Source organism: Colius striatus, chromosome 1 (assembly GCF_028858725.1).
Source record: "Colius striatus isolate bColStr4 chromosome 1, bColStr4.1.hap1, whole genome shotgun sequence".
NCBI classification, from domain to species: domain Eukaryota; kingdom Metazoa; phylum Chordata; class Aves; order Coliiformes; family Coliidae; genus Colius; species Colius striatus.
The window spans coordinates 86,993,093-87,014,173 of NC_084759.1; the positions used below are offsets into that span (position 1 = coordinate 86,993,093).

Genomic DNA, 21,081 nt, shown 5'->3' on the forward strand with positions numbered 1-21,081 from the left:
AGCAGACCATTTTACATACTCATCAGCAGATTTCCTCCCATGGCTCAGTTTTCTACCAAGCTGACATACAGCAAAGGCAAAACATAAGTGTTTGCAGTATGTGAATGCTCAGCTTTGCAGAAGAGCACTTAATTTACTTAAAATGAAGAGAATGAAGTTGTGGTGGGATCTTTTCTCTCAAATCACCTTCTGATTGTTCAGGTTCTTGGGACACAAATACTCAGCTGTGTGTTTGCATACATACCATTTCTGTGGCATCCTTTTCCGTCTCCCAGCTCAGTATCTCTGTTATTCATGACAGGATAGCTGTGCCGTTCACATCTAAAAAGTACTTCTCTTTGCAGTTAAGAGGGAGATAGTTGGAGATTTTTGGTTGGTGACAGCTTATCTACCTTCTGCACTAATAGTAGTATTTCCCTGTTTTCTCTTTCTGTTTCTTGCCATACCCACAAACCATATTCTGCAAATCAACTGCCTGAGTCTTGCAGATGTCTAACTGTTCCAACTTTGATGATTTTAAAAGGATAGCTGCATTTTCAGGTTGTAACAGGTGCTTGAAATGCAACAAAACTGGTATAACAAATCTTAAGCAATTCATTATGCAGCCCGTTACTCACTGGGAAAGAAAAAGGATTATAAAAGTAGCCTTTAATGTGTCTGGCTTATGACTATCTCCAGTGTACCTCATTCTGAGGATCTGACACTTAGGACGTGGACAACTGAAAAGCATCTTGAGAAAAGTCATGGAGCCTTCTCTGGCCACCGTTCTTCGTGACTCGGGCCTAAGAATATCTCTGATCAGCATATAGTGTATCAGAAAGCTGCAACAAGCTCCAGTCAGGAGATGAGAGAGTTGAAGGGGATGAAGAGAGATGAGAAGTCTCTATGCTAAAAGAGATATGTGGCACTTCACACCAAATCAGACTTGGGCAAATGTAAGCTGTTGAGACTGGTGTAATTAGACCCACTTACCTGAGGTTGACTGTGACTCATTGTCTCTAACGTTTTCTGATCCCATTGATTTTATACACAGCATGATTTTTTTATGTCCTCTGAATGTATTGATATGAGGGCTTATGGTGCTTAAGTGCTTTCGAAGTTTAGGCCACTAATAGAGGAACTGCATTTGGGAAGCCTTCTCTCTGTGTGCTGTAGGCAGCATTCTGCCTGTGCCTTGTGTTTTGTCCTTCACTGTAGATTTCCATTTGACCTTTTTCCTAGGTAAAGCACAACTTTTCCAGCTCTGTAGGTCTGAGATAATCTCACATCTCAATGCTCTTGTTTCTCTGTATTCACAATGACATGATTTCGAATGTCACTGCATGCTATGTTAATGGCAGAATTGAGAATGGCAAGCTGCATCTCCCTGGAAAAAACAGATGGATTTTGCAGGTTCTTTTTTTTTCTTTATTCCTCTTTTGTGTCTTACTGATTACTGATATTCCCACTCTCTCTTATTTTTGCTTTTATTCTGGTCGTTGTGAGCCTTCTGCTCCATATGGATTTTTTTTCCATGTTTGTTACCTGTCAAATTACTTTGTACTCAAGTCCTTTTGAAACAATGTTGTTAATGAACAGTAGAGTCTAAATGCTTTTTTTCCCCCATTTCTTTTTTTGAATATGAGAATTTAAAGTATGATATGAGTACTCTTGACAATGATCTTTGGAGCTAAATGAAGAAATATCTTAAGTGGTAAATGTACTTGAAACTTACCTGTTACATGAGTGAGCAAAAATGGAAAGTGACATTGAACAGGAACTGTATCTCAGCCTTAAAGCAGTTTTCTTTGTGTTTTCCCAAGTCTAATATATGAACTGTGTATTTAGTTTTTCCCTGCCTCCTTCATTGACTCACCACCTAAACATATTAATATGTTGTTAAGATTCATCACACCAGTAAGACTAAATTGTCCCATTGCCTTCCTGAAATGATAAGATACGATGCAAAAAGTTAGAGTTCTTACTGAGGTACTAAAATGAGGCTCTACATCCTCCATAGGGGCTGGTTGCTTGATGCTTGTAAAACTGGAAAATTTGTAGATTTCTTAAGGACATTTAGCATATGTAGTATCCAGTATAAATGCCATGGCAGTCTGTAGGAGAAAAGTCAAGTATATCAAATACAATAAATTTCTGTTATTTTGCTTGTGGTTTGTAAGGAATTCAGAAATTGTGTTTGCATAAATTCTAAGGTCAGAGGTCATCTATTTGTTTAGGTTCCCCCCCCCCCCCCCCCCGTCATTTGTCCTTAACTTCCCACTTACCTAAAGATGAAGAAAAAGTAGAGGAGACTGAGGGGGGTGACCTCATTAATGTTTGCAAATATGTAAAGGATGGGTGTCAGGAGGATGGGGCCAGGGTCTTCTCAGTGATGTCCAATGGTAGGACAAGGGGCAATGGGTACAAGCTGGAACACAAGAGTTTCCAAAGAAACATAAGGAAAAACTTCTTCACTGTGAGGATGAGGGAGCACTGGAACAGGCTGCCCAGATGGGTTGCTGAGTCTCCTCTCTGGAGACATTCAAAACTAACCTGGATGAGTTCCTGTGTGACCTACTCTAGGAGGTCCTGCTCTGGTAGAGGGGGATTGGACTAGATGATCTTTTGAGGTCCCTTCCTTAAGCTTGTTTGATTATGGCTGGAAAAGACCTTTAACATCATAGAGAACAACTCATCTACCTTCTTGTGTTGTTGTAACCTTGTTTGGTTTTTGAAGTGGGCATGTAAATTGTTACCTTCCTGTTACAGGGATAATTTATGCTAATAGTGTCTTAAGGATACCTGTTTTCCTGAATGCTAGAGCTGGAAGTGCATAAATAGTAGAGGCTGGAATTTAGCTCAAGGTATGTTAGAAATAGGAAGGAATATGACACATCTGTTGATGTGTGTTGCTAATTCTCCAGTAATTCTAACCAGTCCTATTCATGGAATTGTACAAAGGAATAAAAGGAAAAGCATTCTTCTTTATTCTTCTTTTTTTTTAAAAAAAAAAAAAGTCAGCAGAAATTAAAAGAAAAAAACCACAAACCACTCTTTCTTCCCATTTATTATGCCTACATGACATATAAAATTACCTTTACAGATGATGATTGCTAGTTCTGGTTTTTCACGTTCTGTTGTTATTTACTGTAGTGACACAGGCCTGCTTATCCCTCCAGCTTTCTTTGCTGCAGAGCCTTTAAGAAACATGCTTGGAGAGTTGAGTTTTTGCCCTAGACTGATTATTTTTGTGTGGTTCTTCCCCTTAACTGTGTTATTCCTTCCTCCCTGAAGCTAAGGAAAAAGGTAGATCAAGGCGTAATTTCCCTTCAACTCATTGGTGAGATTTCCAGATACTGCTCCAGCAAGCAGAGGGGGGGGAATTTTTGCCCCAGTTTTCTATTACTGTACTTTTTTTTCCCAAAAGAGTGATATGTTTAAACATTTGTGTGCATTTTTGCCTGTTCAGTGCCAATCCTTCAAATAGCCACAGATGATTAGCTTTTGACTAGCTTAAATGAGAATTGGCTTGGTGCAGACGTACATGAGGACAAATACAATTTAATACAAATCCAAATCTGCCAAGTTGGTTTTCTAAAATGTAGTTTGTTTATTTTGATGCAGCAGATACTTCATTTCTGTTTATTTACCTTGAAGCATGTGTCCTTCAATATTTGAAGTATATGGAAGCCACGTAGCTTTTCTTAGTTTGGTGATACCCTTTTCTTTCTTGCTTGCTATACCTTTGCAATACAAACTTTCTTTATCTGCCTATATAGATAAAAACAATTATCGTTGTCCTTATTCTTTCTTACTGCAGCTATCTAATGTTCTTTTCTCTGATCTTTTGCACTGCCTTCTCTAAAGAACTCCCCAGAAATCCCTGACAGAAAATGGACATATTTAAATGTGCCTGAAAGAGATGGTGATACTGTGAGTTCTCTTGAATCCTTTGCTTAGTTTACTTTTAAGGTTTCTCTCTTTTCTCCCTTCCTATTGACTGTACCTTTGTGTCTTGCAAAGTTCCTTTGTGTTAGGATTTAGATGGTTACGTATGTTTTTGAACACTCTTGCTCAATGACTCCAAAAAAAACCCCTCAAATTCTCAAATTCTTTTGGTTCTGGCAGCTTGTTTGTTGTCTCGGTTTTCTATAAATATATTTAGTTCTTTCCCAATTTTGATCTTTTGGAAGAGGAAATCCTCATAGCAATGCTTTGTATGGTATGAGTGAAAAGAAAAAAGAGATCGGGGTCATATATTACACTGCAGAGGAAAATTTTGTTGGATTTCTGCTAAACTGTTTTGGCTTTAGGAAAACTGCTGGAATGGTGGGCATGGAATTTGGCTCATTTTAGAATTACTAATGAGAGATGGATGGCATTTTAAATAAACATGCTTTTATATCATCTCCATTATGGGAAGCAGGCTTATAACTTTTTCTAATAGTTCTATCAACAGTTTTTTTTGTGAGACTCAATAAAAATCAAGTGGACAGCTGGGCCAGAAAGGTGATTTAAATTAAAAAAAAAATCTCCCCCCTCCTCTTGGAACTTACCCGAGATTGCAATTTATGTAGCCTGTCTGCTCTTCAGTTCATGCATGAATTAAATAATGGTAATTTAGATTTAGTCATGTTTATAAAAAGGTTTGAGTCCTGCATGGAAAAACATCAACTGTCTAGACATTTAAGTTATTATTAATCATAAGCTCTTATTCCCTTTTACATCAAACAGAAGCAAGTGAGATTTCTGTTCTATGATATATCTGTTTTCATAGCAAGTCCTAACAAGTGTGACAATATTGCAAGGCTGTGACTGTATGAAAAAAAGCAGATTCTGGAAATGAGTGATTTGTTGAAGCCTCTCAATTTGTTTCTCTCCCCCTCCAGACTAGCATTAACAGCATGCTGAGTGTATACAGTGAAACCGGTGACTATGGCAACGTGAAGGTCAGTGGTGAAATCCTTCTCAGCATCAACTACAGCTACAAAACAGGTGCCCTCAACATCTTGGTAAAAAGTTGCAGAAACCTGGCCGTTGCGGATGAGAGGAAGCAAAGGACCGATCCGTAAGCACAGTGAAGAATTTCCTGTTAGGCTCTGCTGGGGTGTCCTCACCTACATCACACACAGCGATGTAGCCTGGGGTTGTGATATGACCCTGAGAACTCATAGGATCCAGCTGCTACAAGCCAGTGTTTTCGTGGTGGTTGGTTTTGGATTCCATGTGGGAATCGGGTTTTCAATATGTCTCTCAGGGCAACATGTGCCTTTTCTGCGGTAGCAATAAGATTAGTTGAAGTGTCAACTAGTTTGACAGCAGTCTCTACATAAGGGCGAAAAATATGAACAAATAGGGAGGATGAATTGAATTTTTACTTCCAGATTCAAAACTAAAGTATATGAGGGGACTGATATTTGGAGGGAGGGAGGGACAGAGATAACTTTCACTTCACACATCCAGATTCACTTTGGAAGGACCATGTTTTCTGAGCTTTCTCATTACAGTTTTCAGGATGCGTAAGTTCTCTCACCAGGAAGTACAATTAGTGTCCCTAATCATGTATAATCCTTCTCTATGTTAGGTATGAAGTTTTTCATTCTATTGTATTTTCAGTGTATGTGTTTTCATATGTAAAAGTAATTGTATGTTACAAAAGGGAAAGTGTTAGAAAAGCTTTCTGCAAGTAAATCTTTTTAGCTCTGCTTTTTGTTTTCCTGATAACTATCTGGATAGCATTGCTATATCTGTAGATAAGGACCATGCTTTTCCATGTTTCATATTGTCTCTGTTATGTGTTTATGTTGTTTAGACTGCAAAAATTCGTTTCTTCATGTTTCTGGTGCAGCAATGTCAGATCCTGGCTCAAACTGGTCATTTGTATTGCTTTCTAATAATTTACTACTTGATCTGCAGATACGTCAAAGCATACCTTCTGCCTGACAAATCCCGCCAAAGTAAACGCAAGACCAAAATTAAAAGTAATAGCACCAATCCAGAATTTAATGAAACACTGAAGGTGAGGACACTGTCTCTCTCTCAGGCTTTGATGAATGTTCTGCTTGTGCTCACAGGCGTTTTCTTTAAGTGTTCCAGCATGGGGTGTAGAATTTGGAAGAGGTGCTTTAAAAGGAATGTATTTAAGCAAAATTGTCTAGTAATCGTATGTTGTGATTTTTGTCGTTCAGCATTGGAGAACTGTGTTTATTTGATTCTTGCTTTTGTAGAGATCTTTCATAGATCTCTTTGAAAACTACTGATGTTCCTGTCTAAGCTGAGCTCAGAGATATCAAAAGCAGCTTAAAGATTTTCTAAGCCCTAACTTAGCAACTGATGCTGGAATAGAGCTCGATTAAAACTTCCCATCTAAGTGATTTTGAATATAAAATAACCTTTTTCCTGTTAAAACCTGAATTTCTCTAGAGGCTTTAATTTATTTTTAAAGCAGAACTGGCTTTGATAAGAAAATGCTGACAAAGACTTCACCACCTGCCTTCCTAAAAAAAGCTGGAGTGAAGTTCATTTTTTGTTACAAGACAGTGAGAGATTACTACCCTGTAGGCTGGTGGAGCAGAGCAACCAGGCTCTTCCTTCCTTGCCTTTTACTCACATCCACAACAGAGGCTGAATTCTTTTGAGCTCCTCACAAGCTGCTTATTAACCTCCTTGTGCAGGTGGGAATAGAAGTTTCTTCCCAGCTGGCACCTGAACCACAAGGCTCCTGATGATTCCCTTTCCTTGTCGACTCATGAGAGTTATCCCAGGCAGATGTCATGAGGCCAGAAACTCTTTTAATTTCTCCTAATTTTTATTCTCTTTTTTTGTGTGTTTTTGTAATTTCAGTCATGTTTTATGTAAGTTTCTTATAATAGAAGCTAATAGATGTTCCCTGGACAGTATACTTGGCTTAATCTGGCTACAAAACTGTTTTGCAGACTTAACACACATTTGGTCTTGCCAGACTGCTTGCCAAAGGAGAATCTCTTTTATGGCCTCATTTTTTAATGGTTTATAGTGAAGTTAAGACTTGCCTGAATTGGGGAAAAAGAAGACATTAGACTCTAGCAAGGAACATACCACTAACCATGTTTGCTAGGGATTTCTGTGAGGATAGGACCTAGCAACTTGCTCAAAATGTGAATTATTACAAAGAAAGCGTACTCAAATTGTGGGAAAGTAAGCAAGAGCTAAATCTGTTCATCCCAACTGCTTGTACTGTTAGAAGAGATAAATGATTAAATCTATCTATATCTTCCCTCTTTGACTTTTGTTCCATTGTTGCTAAATATGACATCTCAGTGGAACTGTTGGCATCTAAGATTCAGCACTGTAGACATATCCACACGTGTACAGCCTGCTTGTGTGGCTCGCCAACCAACTTGACTGTTTCAGCTTTTGGAGAATGTGTCTGTGACCAGACATTTTTCTTGATGCAAAAAAAAAAAGAAGACGTCTGAGTCTCCTCAACTAACACTAGGAAAAGGGTGAATTTCAGGGAATTAATGAGCCTTTTGCTAAAAGCAGAGTGTGCAGAACTAGAATCCCAGATGTTTATAATTTTATGTGTATTTGCTAGAATATGGTGCTTCTTCAAAGGAGTTTATTAATAGCTTTCAAAACCAACAATGCCTGCTAAAACTGAAATACTTGGTGAATGCTTTGCAGATGTAGTTTTACTTGTGTTCAGAACAGTTTTTCATAAGTTACAAAGACATAACTGAAAAGGAGAGGAGGACACTATTTCTAGAAAGTAAGTGTACAGCAGACTCTCTTTAATGATGAAAGAACCCGTAGGGTTTCTTCTTACAAACTAAACATTGATGTTGATGTGCCACTTTTACATAAACTTATAAGGAATTAACAGGATCATAGTTTTAAGCATCATCATTTACTTGTTGTCATAAATGCCCAGTAAATAATACAGAAAAAACACAATCACAATAGTAAAATTAATTGCCATTGTATGCATACTGCAGAGAAAAGAGTTAGATTAACATTATGAGCTTTCTAGCTAGATCAGTCTTGTTTGCAAAGGAAACAGATCTCTCGTGCTTCATTTGTTAACTGCTATGAGCTTTGTGAAATTGAGTTAGAGCTGTAAAAGGCTCCATCGAAACTATTATTTATGCTTATTCTGAGAGTTTCTTTTTCTCTTTTTCTGTTGGTAGTATGTCATCAGTCACACACAGCTAGAAACCAGGACCCTGCAGCTTTCTGTCTGGCACTATGACAGATTTGGACACAACAGCTTTCTTGGGGAGGTGGAAATTCCATTTGATTCCTGGAACTTTGAAAATCAGGATGATGAGTGGTTTGTGCTCCAGCCCAAGGTAAGGGTTTCCAGGGGCTGGTGAAAGTCTTGAGGAACAAGTTAGCAAGGCTTAGTTATTTTTCCTTTCAAACATCTTTGTAAAATGATGACTTTGAGTGTCTAAATTAGCATTAAAAATAATAAATTTGTTCTTTATTCGGTCAAAACATACTGGTTTGAAAGTCTTTATGAAAACTGTATATGTGATTGGCTACTTAAAAACAGACAAAAAAAGAACTCCTCACCTTTTGAATAAGATATAAGTTCATCTTGTAATAAACAGCAGTGCAGAAATTCCCTAGGAAAAAAATTTATTACTTTTGAAAAACAGCACGTGAACCAAAAGACTTTTTTACCACTCCTCTCTACTCAACCCTTAACAGTTTATTAAAGAAATAGATCTCTTGTATCAGTTCAAAGTGCTTCAAACTTTTCAGCTGGGACAAAATAACTTTTTATTCTCTTATTCTCAGTAAATAGGAAGGTACAAGATAAGGCTTCTCAGCAGGCAACTCTATTGGTCACACAGACTCACGGAATGGTAGGGTTGGAAGGGACCTTTAAAGATCATGTAGTCCAACCCCCTAGCTAAAGCAGGTCCACCTAGGTCTGTGAAACAGAATTTGCATTGTACTTGACTGAGTCAGGATGACTTCTGTCTCTAGAGCGCCCCTTGCTTTGGCAAAGGTGTTTATCTTTGGAAGAGATTCAAAGGTCTATTGTAAACTAGAGGATTAAAGGCTTCTGCCTTGCTTGCTCCTTCAGCAACCAGAATCCACAGAAATTCCAGTGGTTTAGATGGTCATTTCAGAAAGTGTTTTCTTGCTGCAGTAAAATTGAATGTTTTACTGCAAGTGATGTGAAGGTAGATGACTTGTTTGTCCTGTGTCCATTATTTTTAAGGAAATAGTTTTACATTCATGGTTTTAGGCGGAAGTGTTTGATTTGTGCCTTTCAGGTGGAAGATGGAGTTGATTGCTGTGTAATTAATTTCTAGGTATATCCCCTTGTGAGGCTTAAACTGTCATAAATTCATACTTTATTAAATAATTTGCTGCAAGATAGGTAAGGAAATTTGTCTCTTCTTTAAACACTTACACACCTCACGCTTTCTAAGTGGCAAGGAAGATCATTCCCAGTTTCCTATAATAAGGGTGACCGGCAGCTCTTCCTTCATCATCCAGACAAGTTGAGATCAGGGCAAGAAAGTGGCTAATGATGGCAAACATGTTTCAGTCAGCACTTTGTCCAGGTCAACTTTATACTGTCCTCCTTGCAAGCTTGCTTCATGTAAGTTATTTTAGTTGAGTCTGCTCTTGAAGAAATTTATACTACCTCTCTGTCATACCTCAGGCAGGTGTTAAATGTTGCTCTTATTTAGTACCCACTGGTCTGCAAGAAGACACACATCTGGTATTTGTTTTGCTTGCAGTTTGTATGCAATATTGATCTGAAATTGAGCTTCTTGTTGTGTAGTAGTCTCTTTGTTGTATCATTTCAGTCTTTGAGGATTTGTGTTTGTAGGGGTGGCTTCTTGTAACTCCAATGGGGGGGGGGTGTGGCGGTGAATAAAAAAGACAGCTATGAAGCTCTGCTCAGGAAATAAAGTAATGAGGTACTAAGCATTTCAACCATTCTAGCTGGAAAGTATCTGTTTATTTCCAAACCCATTAAAAGAATATTTAAAGGAGTTCTTTTTGACCAAAGAAAGCAAACACAGAGTTGGTCTTGTCTGCCTCCAAAGTTGTGGTAAGTGATGTTTCTAAACTTAAAACACTACTAGGATCAGCAAAGATATATATTTTTTTAATATTAATTACCGCATTTTGAATTTTAAACAGAGCACAGGTTAATATGCACGTGAATTACACGCTGTTCTCCCATATAATCTGCCTGATGGAGATAGGAATGACAATAAAATATTTCCCAGATTTTGTTACAGTGCTTTATTTGTTCTATCATGAAACATTTATCTGCTTCAGTTAAAAAGGTTGACGTCTTTAAGAGCTTGTTTCTTCTGCAAGCATTGAATGTCTCTGTTCAAGAAGAGTGTGGTTAAATCAGAAAGAGAAAATAGTTGTGTGGTTAAAGAGGGGCTAGAGTCTAGAGCCATGTTATACATGGTTTTGAGGGGAAGATTGACAAATTGTTCCTGACGTAAGAACTCATACCATTACTTGTCCACCAGTAGAACAGAAAAAATAATCCTTGCTGCCTGTATGGGAAACTTGATCCTAAATTTGCATGATGTGAACTGTAAGTGAGCTGCCTGATTGGCAAGATTTAGATGTGCAGATTATTCCACAACTATTTGGTACAGGTTTTCTTTTGTCTTCTGTCTTAGCAACTGGCACTAGACAGTGGTGGAGATGGAACTATTTTTCTTAGTGTCAGTGCAGAGATGCCTGTGTTGCTGTAAAAGTGATTCAAAAGCTAAAAAGGGCCATCTAGTCAACAAAAAAATTGCTTTGTTCCCTGTCCCCAGCCTTGGGTACAGACTTAGCCCCGTTAAAATGTGGTTAATGCCTTAGCCTGGAGTCTATGATATGAAGGCATTGCTGACTCCGTGCGTGCCACTGTATGTGTTTTTTGTGGGGTCTTCTTTCCTTCTGTTTTCTCTTGATGATAGAATTATGAGCTTTCTAGGGAGTCAGGAAACAAGCTGAATGCACTTCAGAGAAATACTGCCACTGACCAGACATTCGTCTATAAGCAGTTCTTTGAAGGCTTGATGTGTGCCTCTTGGCACTCAAGACTCCTCTCTCCTTATATATGTGCTTTATCCCTGTTGAGAGATCAAGAAGATTTGTTTGATTTGTACCCAAAGTTAAACCCTGCAACATTCACAGACATGAGGGCATCAGAGTAGACCCATCTCCATTAGTGGACATCACTAAAGTTTGCAGTTTCCTCATTTTTTTACCAACCTGATCTCTAACATAAATGTATAAAACTTCTTTTGGCACTAATTTTTCTAGAAGTCCATTTGAACTGGCATAACATGTTCCCTCTGTGTTGCATCTCTTGTTTTTAAAATGTAGTTTCTGACTTCTTACAAATCAAATGAAGCTCTGCATGTGCCAGTGAAGCCTGATGTCATTTTAACACAGATGCTCTGAGGAGCACTGAAAGCATTCTTTCTGAACACGGTTCAAATATTTATAAAATAAGAAGGTGCAGAAATAGTAGCTGTGTGGAAAAGGAGGAGGACACTGGGAATAACAGTTTTCAAGAAGATTTTCTGTTTCGGAGCTGGACTATGCTTTCTTCCTTTTCCTTGGTTCCCCACACATCCATTCCAAGCATGACTCAGGGCTGACTGCTCTAAAGTACATGAAACCAATTGTGGTTTAGAGTCCTGATTAGGGAAAATGAGGACTGAATGTCATTTTAATTTAGCTACAGTTTAAATGTCCAGAAATAAGGTTGAGGATTTTTTTTCCATTTGTTTGCTTCACTTATTCATGCAAGATGTCCCTCTCCTCTGTATGTTCACTGAACAGTGCCTAATGCCACATGACTTTATTCTTCTGAGAACTTGTGTTTCCTAGCTCATAAAGTTTTCTGAAACATGGTTGCTTTTGTTCTGGAATGTCTAATTATCTGAAAGTGGGCTGGTATGTCTTGATATGTTTAAGAAGTGTTTCAATAGCGATATTGATACAACAACATTAAAATAAAAAGCAGGGTGAGTGATTAACTTCAGAGGTACTTCTGGTCAGTTTCTTTGTTTGTTTATTTTCTTCTTTTCAGGTGGAGGTTGTGACAGATGTGGGACTTCAATATAAAGGAGAACTGACAGTTGTTTTACGTTACATTCCCCCAGACAGAAACCTAATGCTTCCTCTGGGGCAATTTCAAGGTAAAGGAAACATTAACGTCAGCATATGATGTATTAAAAATCTTTACGTAGGGAGTGAAATAATGGTATTAAGTGAAGATTAAAATAGTAATTAAATATACTAGCTGTCTTGATTAGTGCAAATTATGAACCATGTTTCTCCTGCTCCATCCCGTTCTTTTACGTTGAACTGAAGGAGAGGGAACAGGAGTGTGCAGTCAAGTGCTGATGTATAGCTGTGACCTAATTAAAAATAATTCAGACATTAGATAACAGGATCAAGGACAGCCACACATAAATAAATTGTCTGCATCATAGTCTGTGGGTTCTTTGTTCAGCTAGTTATACACAGCTGTTCAAAGTAATAGACCACTTAATTCTTCATGCTTATCCTTAAGCTTACCTATTTTCTCCCGTCCACACTGCTTTACCTCTGCACAGTTTTACTGTATGATGCTGTAATTCAGTCCTGTAAAACACTGTTTGAATTCTTTAGGGTAGGACATTATTTTCATCAGCAATAAACAGGGGAAAATAGTTACTTTTGGATTGTAGCAGCATGAGGATCAGCAATCACCTGAAATGAAAGCAATCTCTGGGTAGCACTTGACACAGGTATATCACTGACAATATTGCTTGTTAGCATTAGGATTTGATAGATGTATTAGCCTCTAAATTTTTATTTCTTTTTTGTTGTTGACAGATTACGCTCCCTCTGCTAGCAGTAATTCTAAGGTTTTCTCTCTTAAAATCTAGTAGTTGTCTGAAAAGTCCAGATATTTGCTACTTACATTTTTTTTTTTAATAGTACATTTTAAAAATCACTCTTGATCTTTTTTCCTGGTGTTTTCAGCCTGAAACAGTGTCTATTATCCCTGCTGATAAGCCTTTTGGCAGCAGCAAGTATACATGTCCTCATGCTGCTCTTCAAAAGCACATCAGCGAGCACCACATCCTTTGTCACGGTCTCTGAGGACACGTGGAATACATACAGTCTATTTCTGCATTTTCAGCTTTGCGTTCATACCTTGCTTGTGATGTAGGACTGCTTTGGCGTCAGTGGTGGAAATGGATTCTGAGAGAGAGTAGGACTTAGAGTTCTTCGTGTTCAGCATGGTAATCCACCAATGCTTTTATTTGGACAGGACTTCAGATAGGGCACTGTGTTATGTACAGCAAGGACTAGCTATTTACATGGCCAAGTTCTTTATGAAATATAGAGTGATTTTTCTGCCTGTTGCTGCCTTATTAGTTTCTCTAGCCATAGAGAATCAGTCTCCTCACAAGGAATACTTTAATCCCATTGCAGTAAATGACTTTAAAAAAAATACCTAGCCAAGACCTTTAAAGTCTTGCACTGCAGATGTAATTTCTGTCGATGATGTTACAACTCTGTTCTATGTATAGGGAAGAAGAGCTTTAAAAAAGGAAAAAAGGAAAACTCTCACATGCCATCTGGAGGTATATTAGAAGTCCTCATCAAAGAAGCAAAGAATTTAACAGCAGTGAAATCAGGAGGCACATCTGATACTTTTGTGAAAGGGTCTGTGTTTGTTTTCCTTCCCGTTTTTTTTAATGGCTGCATTGAATCATATTTTGCCTGGCTCACGTTATTTCAGTATATCTATGTGCACAGAGTGTCAGTCATGAAAAGCAACTGATACCTCAGAATGGGATGCTAAAGGGAAGCATGCTGTGGAATAAGGGCAGAGAGGTACAACTCGTCTCAGTGGTTAAATACAATCCTATTCAAATACCACTCGGTCAAGAAACAGAAGCGTTTGTACATTAGTGTCCAGTGTATGAATGTGGATGCTGTTATAGAATACGTTTGGTAAAAGAAAACACTGTGGACGAGGTGGCTCTAGAGGCCTCTTCTAGTCAACATTTTTATGGTTCTATCTAGATTTAGCCTCACTGAAAGAAAAAGTTTGTGGTTAAGACCCAAGACTTGGGGCAAGAAGACCTAATTCCAGTTTCTGCTGGTGATAACTGACATTGTTACCATAAGAACAATTGGAGCACAAATGCAAAATATGCACTTTAGAGATATGCAAAACTTAGTAAGAGTGGGGAGATGGGATCCCATTTGAGCCTCTGCATGGTTGAAATTGTTAATATTATGTGACAACCCATGCACATATTCAGTTTTCCTTTTCTGTATCTCCCAGATACCTGCTCCCAGATGACAGCAAAGCTACAAAACACAAAACTCCCATCATAAAAAAGAGTGTGAACCCCCAGTGGAATCATACTTTTGCTTTCAGTGGCTTGAATTCAAGGGATATACGCAATGTCTGCCTAGAACTGACTGTGTGGGACAAGGAGTCTCTCTCCAGTAATATTTTTTTGGGAGGTGTCCGTTTGAGCACTGGAAATGGTAATGTCCTATGTGACTCATGATTGCTTTTCTTCTTCTGCTCTCCTTTCCCCTCACCCCATGTGATTCATGTATATGAGAGATAGGAATGTCACCAAGTGTATGAAAATTAACTGGGAACTCAAGGAAATTGAGAAGGGAGGTAAAATAGCAGGTCATTCGTAGACATTTTAGTTCTTTCATTCACTGAGCAAGACACAACATTTTGGTGCCCAATTGTACTTCTGCACAGGCTGGAATGACTGCTAATATCTTGGAACCTGTTTTTAGCATCCACTGAATAGGAAGAGACTACTTTTGTCCAGCAGTAGCCTTTCTACTGACAATGGTATTATCTGGAAGAAGTTCACGTTCCTTCTCTGTGAGGAGAAAGTTGCTTGTGCTGCAGAGTTGGGGGTGGTTTATGTGTGTCTATCTGTGTGCCATGAAGGAGTTTAATGGCAAACTAGTGCTTTATAGGAGCTACCTTTTTCCAGTATAACTCCCTGTACAGGTGATAAAGTATCATCTTTGTTATATGCTGTTGGACCAAATGAGCAAGGATATAAGTAACTGCTTACTAACATGCCAACATGCCTCATGTTTTTGTAACTGCCAGGTGTCAGTAATGGCAAAGAGGTTGACTGGATGGATTCTCAAGGGGAAGAGCAGCACCTTTGGCAGAAGATGATTGACAGTCCGGGAGCTCCTGTGGAGGGTATACTAATGCTGAGATCCAGCATGGGAAAACGCAGACTCTGAAAGACTAACTGCTGAGGGATTCCTGACTTCAGTGATGTTCAGACTCTCGTCACTTTGCCCATTTGAACGTGGGGAAGGATTATACTCTGCCTTGGATATTAAGGCTCTGAGTGGGATTTTAATGCATTCTGCACTTTCATGCGCACGTTTTTAACCCAAGCTTCTTTATGGGTTGTTTCCCCTGAAGCCAGTGAAAATTTGGCCTTGTACAGAGATGGGAGTGGCTTTCTCTGTCCCTTCTGGTGAGTGGTGGATGGCAGGCCAATACCTCCCGTGAGGGGCATGAAGTGAGCAAATTCTCTAGTTAGCCATTTAGTACACAATGCTCGCTTTATGTATCTCCTCCTGGGTCAAAGAAGGCCTAGGAGACTGCAGTGATACAGTGCCACCAGATTCAGAGTCTGAGCTTTGGTATTTGAAAGATTAAAAAGCCATAATGCTGTGAAGGATAACAGACATAGTTTCTTTATCATGTTTGCTTTATCATGGTTTTTATCACGTGCAATGTGCAGGATGGCAGGCTTGGGAACAACCAGCCCACCAAGGAAGGCCAATGCACTATGTTGCACACCTGAAGCAGGGAGCAGGTGAGCTGATATACAGTGTGGGTGTTCTGGCATTCTCTGGGTTATTTTAATGCACTGTATAAAAGGCAGACTTGGTTCAACAAAATCAGAGAGCCTCTAATGAAAATAAATTGTAACAAATCCCCAGTTTCCAGAACTACATGATTTTGATGTGTTTTTCACTCAGTTGACAGCTCTAGCCAAGATCTTCTGATGTCATAGAACAGGGAATATGTTCAGATGCCTGACACCATTCGATGAGATGCTGAGATGACACACATACTGGGTTTGCACATAGTTGATTATATATCATAGTTGCACCTTGATTCAGCAGATTGTGTAGTAAAGTATCGTGATTAAAGCACATGCCAGAATGATTTGCACAACTGTAGAATTTTCTGTGAGTGGGCTGGAATCCCATTCAGGCATGCCCATACATGTTAATTATTAACCAGGGTAGGATTTTTTCCTCCTGAATATCCCCCTGTGAGTTAACAGTGGATTTAGTGATAAGATTGTGTTTTAGCCAACTCAATCGGTAATCTTATTAACCATGACAACTGCTCAACAGTAATTTTGTCATTTGGTTTCCCAAAGGGATTTTACACCTGCTTAGATCCCTGATCCTTTAGGGACTTAGGCAGGTCATATGTGAAGAGCATGCTGTCTTCAACATAATGAGATAGGATTATTATCTTTTTGTCAAGGATAGCACATGTCTTCTTGCAAGATTGGATATTAGTATTTATGTATGGGATGTGATTGCTCGGGATATAAGACAAAGGAAGATCCATTCCTTCTGAGTTTTTCAGAATTAGAACACAGCTTCCTTTTTGAACTGGTACAATCACCTATAGCTATTTTTTAGCTTCCCCTCCCCACCCCAGTCTTTTATTTTTGGAAGCAACGTTGTATTAATACTAAGAAAACAAATTTAAATATATGGAAACATAATCCTTACATGAGTTACTGGAAAAAAGCCCAAACTTTCAAAGAATGTAGACCAAAACAGCAATATTCACAGATTTCTGTGAAGTATAAAGACCATAAAATCTACACAAATGTTGTTCTTCACAATCCAGAAACTGCAGGAAATATAGATTTAACAACAGATGGTGAACTGATAACTTCATTAACTACAAGTGGAGACTTTGACATCTGTAGCTGTCCTAGTGTCAAATTACGTACATGTATTTAGAGCTGAATCCAAAACCTTAAAATTTAATGTCCATTGCTTCTTTCTTTCTTTTTTTAAAGATATTTTACACTGGTTTGGTTTATGTTGCTTGAAGCTGCAGGGAAGTTGACAGTCTTTTAAGATCCTAATCTTATTAGATAAAAAACAAACAAAAAGTTAAGAATAGCATCTTAGTTTTATAAAATAATTTGTTTCATTATGAATAGTTTCCGTTAGTATTCTGATATGATTTTAAAGAGTTGTTGCAGGTACTGCTTGCATAGTTTGAGCACCACAATTTCCAGAAACTACCATTTCATCTTTGAAAAGAGAATTCCTTTAGAGAATCTCAGTTTGGGAACAAAAAATCAGTAGTTGCTCAAGAAAACTGGCTTCATGTTCCTTCTTCATCTGTTCTTCAGCCTGAAGTCCTGCTCAAATTTGGCAGTGAAGCAAGTCTAGTCCAATTTTAGCTGGCTTTTCATTTTATGCCTCAGATGCTGTGAGCTGATAAATTAGAGCACAAATATCAAGCACATTTTATGACCTTTTTGTTATCATGATGGTCTTTCTTTAAGTATTAGATGGATTGAGTTTTTTTCATGTCAGCATCCCCCAAAGTGAAACCAATCCTAACTTTTGGCACCTAAGCTATCTCTAACAGGATCAGCCCGAGTTGTCTTGCTTTTTTTGTACTGCAAACCTGTGCTTATTTGGGGAATATTGACATGGAGGCACAAGCTTGATTTTTCTCTTGCTGAAAATTGATTCAAAAAGATAAAGCTTGTTAAATCCAAAGAAAATGGTTCTTCAGGGTAAAATTCCAGCTAGAGTTGTAGAGGAACATTGGGCAGTTTTGGTTTGGTTTCATGATGAAAGTGAGAAAAATAAGAGGAACGCAAAACATCCTCCAAGTTGGACCCCCAAATGGATGCTTTTTTTCTCTTGCCAAATTGAAAAACTTTGGAATAATTTTGTACTGAACTAAACCTTTTTCTCTTAAGTGGAGTACAAGACTTTGTCTTTGAATGATATTCTCTAACCTTCTAAGCGTGAATTTTTTAACTAAATCAAGTTTTGCTTTGAAAGGAAGAAAAGTCTGTGCTGTACTACTTCAGCTCCTGCCCATTTCAGAACTGTGGTAGAGTTTGTGGTGAATGGTCTTGTTTAGGACGTGTCACTCAGCTCATATGCAGGCTTAAGTTCTGCTTTTGCTTTCCAAAGGGCCAAAATTTCACTCTGAGCCTGCACCTGAAATTATTGACAGGTCTATGAAGAGGCTGTAGGTGTCAACTGCAGTTCAGCCTATGAAAGGAACAATGTAACCTGGGAAGTAGCTTCCAGCTAAGGCAGTGGTGTTTGCCACTGATGGGATTTGAAGTAGTACAGTGAAACCACGTCCTAGGTTAGCAGTGACAATTCTGCATTGTGGTAGCATGTAATAGGCACCACGCTCTGCCTCACATGAGCCTGGGAGTGAGATCCTATCAAGCAATTTGAAGAGCTTTTGCTGTTCTACGATGCAGTCAGCACATTTGTAGGAAGCGTTTGATTTGTGGAAAAATGTCACTTTTAATTATATCTCTTGTATCTTCTTTCTCTTCCTTTACAAAAATGATTTATGGTTTGGAAAAAGCACAAGATGATTAACTGCAGATGTGGTTTCTTTCTTCCCAGATACTTGAATTAATTGCCTATAATTGTGCGTCATCATGTACTATGTGTTAACCAGGCTGAGCAAAAAGACAGAAAACCAGAAATTAGTCTAAAGTTTTCCTTTTGTATGTACGCTTGTGGTATTGCAGGTGAATGATGGCTTATGCAGGCCTAGTTCTTAGCAGAAAATAGCCACAATTTTAACAGTGATTGATAAGCTCCTGCCATGAGTGCATAGACATAGCAGAGCTGATGTATCTTAAGTATTCCTTTCCTTACCTGAAGATGCATCAGTGGAGAAGAAACCTTCTCTACAGTGCTTCTTAAAAAATATGTTGCATGGTGCATTTTACTCTGTGTTTTTCTAGCAAGGTAACTGTAGGGTTTTCATCACTATCTTTTCCCCCTTCTAGATTAGATTTTGTGGGTTTGTCCTTTTAAAGAAGAACAGAAGTGCAGCTTCTGCTGTAAAACATCAAGTGAGGCCAGTAAATACATCTTTAGGCAGTGTGGTTATTGCCAGTATCTATCAAAAAAAGAGCTGAGGCTGAGGGCCATTCAGGCTCTTCCATCAGACATTGGTACCCTGACCTGTTCTCTGGAAGTTTCTCTGCTCAGTTTATCAGCTCTACCAGGACTTTAGTGCTCTAAATGTACTTGCTTGCATGTTTAGATGCCAAAAGCAGGCTAAAATACATTTGAAGTGGCCTCTCCCACACCTCCACTATAATTACATTTGAGTGAGGACAGGAGGAAAGCTGCAAAGATTCTGAAGAGACACTGTGTTGCCATCTTCCTGAACTAATCCAAGTGCCATTCCATTCCTTGAATGCCTTTTAGGTGCCACATTTTGATCTTCCTTTCCTACCTGGATGCTTTAGCAGACGGGTTAAGAGAGAAGGCACTGGGATGCTGAGTATATTTTGATCATGGTGCATTGGACTGTAAGCTTATTCTTCTGTGCCTCTTCCAATGCAGATGATGCTCAGGTAGCATGAAAAAAAGCATTTTTATGCTTTTTAAAACATTTTTTCTTTTTCCTGCCTGGTTAGGCCCTGCCAAGTGCAATTATTCTAAGCTATATTTGCAAAATACCAACTACACTGTAACAGCAGAGCAGTCATTGAGCTTCCACTGGTACTAATTGACAAGGAGAGGTAAGAGGAGGGTTGCATTTAGACTGGTATAATTTTGACATCTTGAGGGGTATGCACATTGCCCAGCTTCAGGTATGTAAAGTTTGTGGTCTGCTCTGTAGAGTTGATGAAGAGAAAGGCTGATCAGATCTCCTACACCTTCGAAAAACAGATGAGTCCTGTTTCCACAGCTGTCTAGTTGGTGGATCCATGCAAGACAGTAAGGATTGTACCCACATCTTTGCAGGGCTCTCTCTTCCCTTTGTCCTTACTTTTGGTTCAGCCACCCTTACCAGACATTCTACCTGAACATTACTCTGCAGCAAGCTGCAGTTAAGTGATAGCCTCACTTCTTTTCATCTATACAAGGTAAAACCCCAAATTTTACTTCCCTAACATACAGTATTGATTTTTAGCACTTTGCAACAGTGACAGAAATAACCATCTCCTGAGAGCTGGTCCATGCACTTTGTAAACTCCTTTTTTTTTTTTTAAAGTTTTAAGAGAATATTATTATTATTTATTTTTCCACACAGTGTTGGCATCTGAGAATCCCACAGGAATGGTGGTAGAACATATGCTGAATTGCAAAATAGGATGCAGACTTTTATTTGCATGATGTCTTTTACCATAACTCGGCAGGGGATGCTGAGAAGCACACTATAGCAGAACCTTACCACTGTGTCCCATGAATTTCCTGCCCAGCCATTTTGTGTTTGCAAATGCTGTTTGATAGGTGGTAATAATGCAGTGTTAATTATACTGTGTATATTGACACTGACACTGGAAAGTGAATCTCTACTTCCTTTTCCAGTGTTTTTTAGGTTGCTTTTGAAACTCTTCCGTGCTGCAGGTTGACCCTTTATTTATATTAGTTCTTTCAGCAATTCTGCTCTATGACAATAATGTCTGTGTGGCTGTGTGATGCTGCTCCTGACACCTCGGTGTATATCTTTGAGCATAGTTCTAATTGTCGAGGTTTGCCTAAAGCCAAGTGTAGTAATTTGTTACAGCAATTGGAGAACATCATGTATCCATCATTCTGCCTTTGTTCTGCTTGAAATCTGTTGCTAGCTATTTGTTTAATTATTCTGCTGGACATGAATAGTAGTAGCAGCAAATGGCAATGCAGTATGTAACTTATGCTCAGATTTAGATAAAGCGATTCCTGCCCAGAACGTTTCTGTGCTGTAAACCGTGCTGTTCAGTTTTGTGGACAAAAGTGGCTGGTAATACTTTTGCAGCTGTTGTCAAGATTACTGTTCCCTCTTTTAAATTAAAATATTGAAACTTT

General features: G+C 38.6%; 1 protein-coding gene across 5 annotated transcripts in view; it reads left to right on the forward strand.

Annotated features, from left to right (window-relative positions):
* SYTL5 (synaptotagmin like 5) overlaps positions 1-21,081 on the forward strand; it is an 82,729-nt gene extending 61,648 nt beyond the window's left edge. For 3 of the 5 annotated variants that reach the window (XM_061999990.1, XM_062000009.1, XM_061999999.1), the window contains exons 11-18: positions 3,847-3,912; positions 4,869-5,047; positions 5,896-5,998; positions 8,148-8,309; positions 12,044-12,152; positions 13,539-13,674; positions 14,303-14,511; positions 15,110-21,081. In XM_061999990.1, coding sequence (XP_061855974.1) covers positions 3,847-3,912; positions 4,869-5,047; positions 5,896-5,998; positions 8,148-8,309; positions 12,044-12,152; positions 13,539-13,674; positions 14,303-14,511; positions 15,110-15,252 — 1,107 coding nt within the window. In that variant the 3' untranslated portion in view covers positions 15,253-21,081. The remainder of the gene's footprint in view (positions 1-3,846; positions 3,913-4,868; positions 5,048-5,895; positions 5,999-8,147; positions 8,310-12,043; positions 12,153-13,538; positions 13,675-14,302; positions 14,512-15,109) is intronic. The other 2 variants (XM_062000018.1, XM_062000026.1) reach the window with 1 other exon arrangement.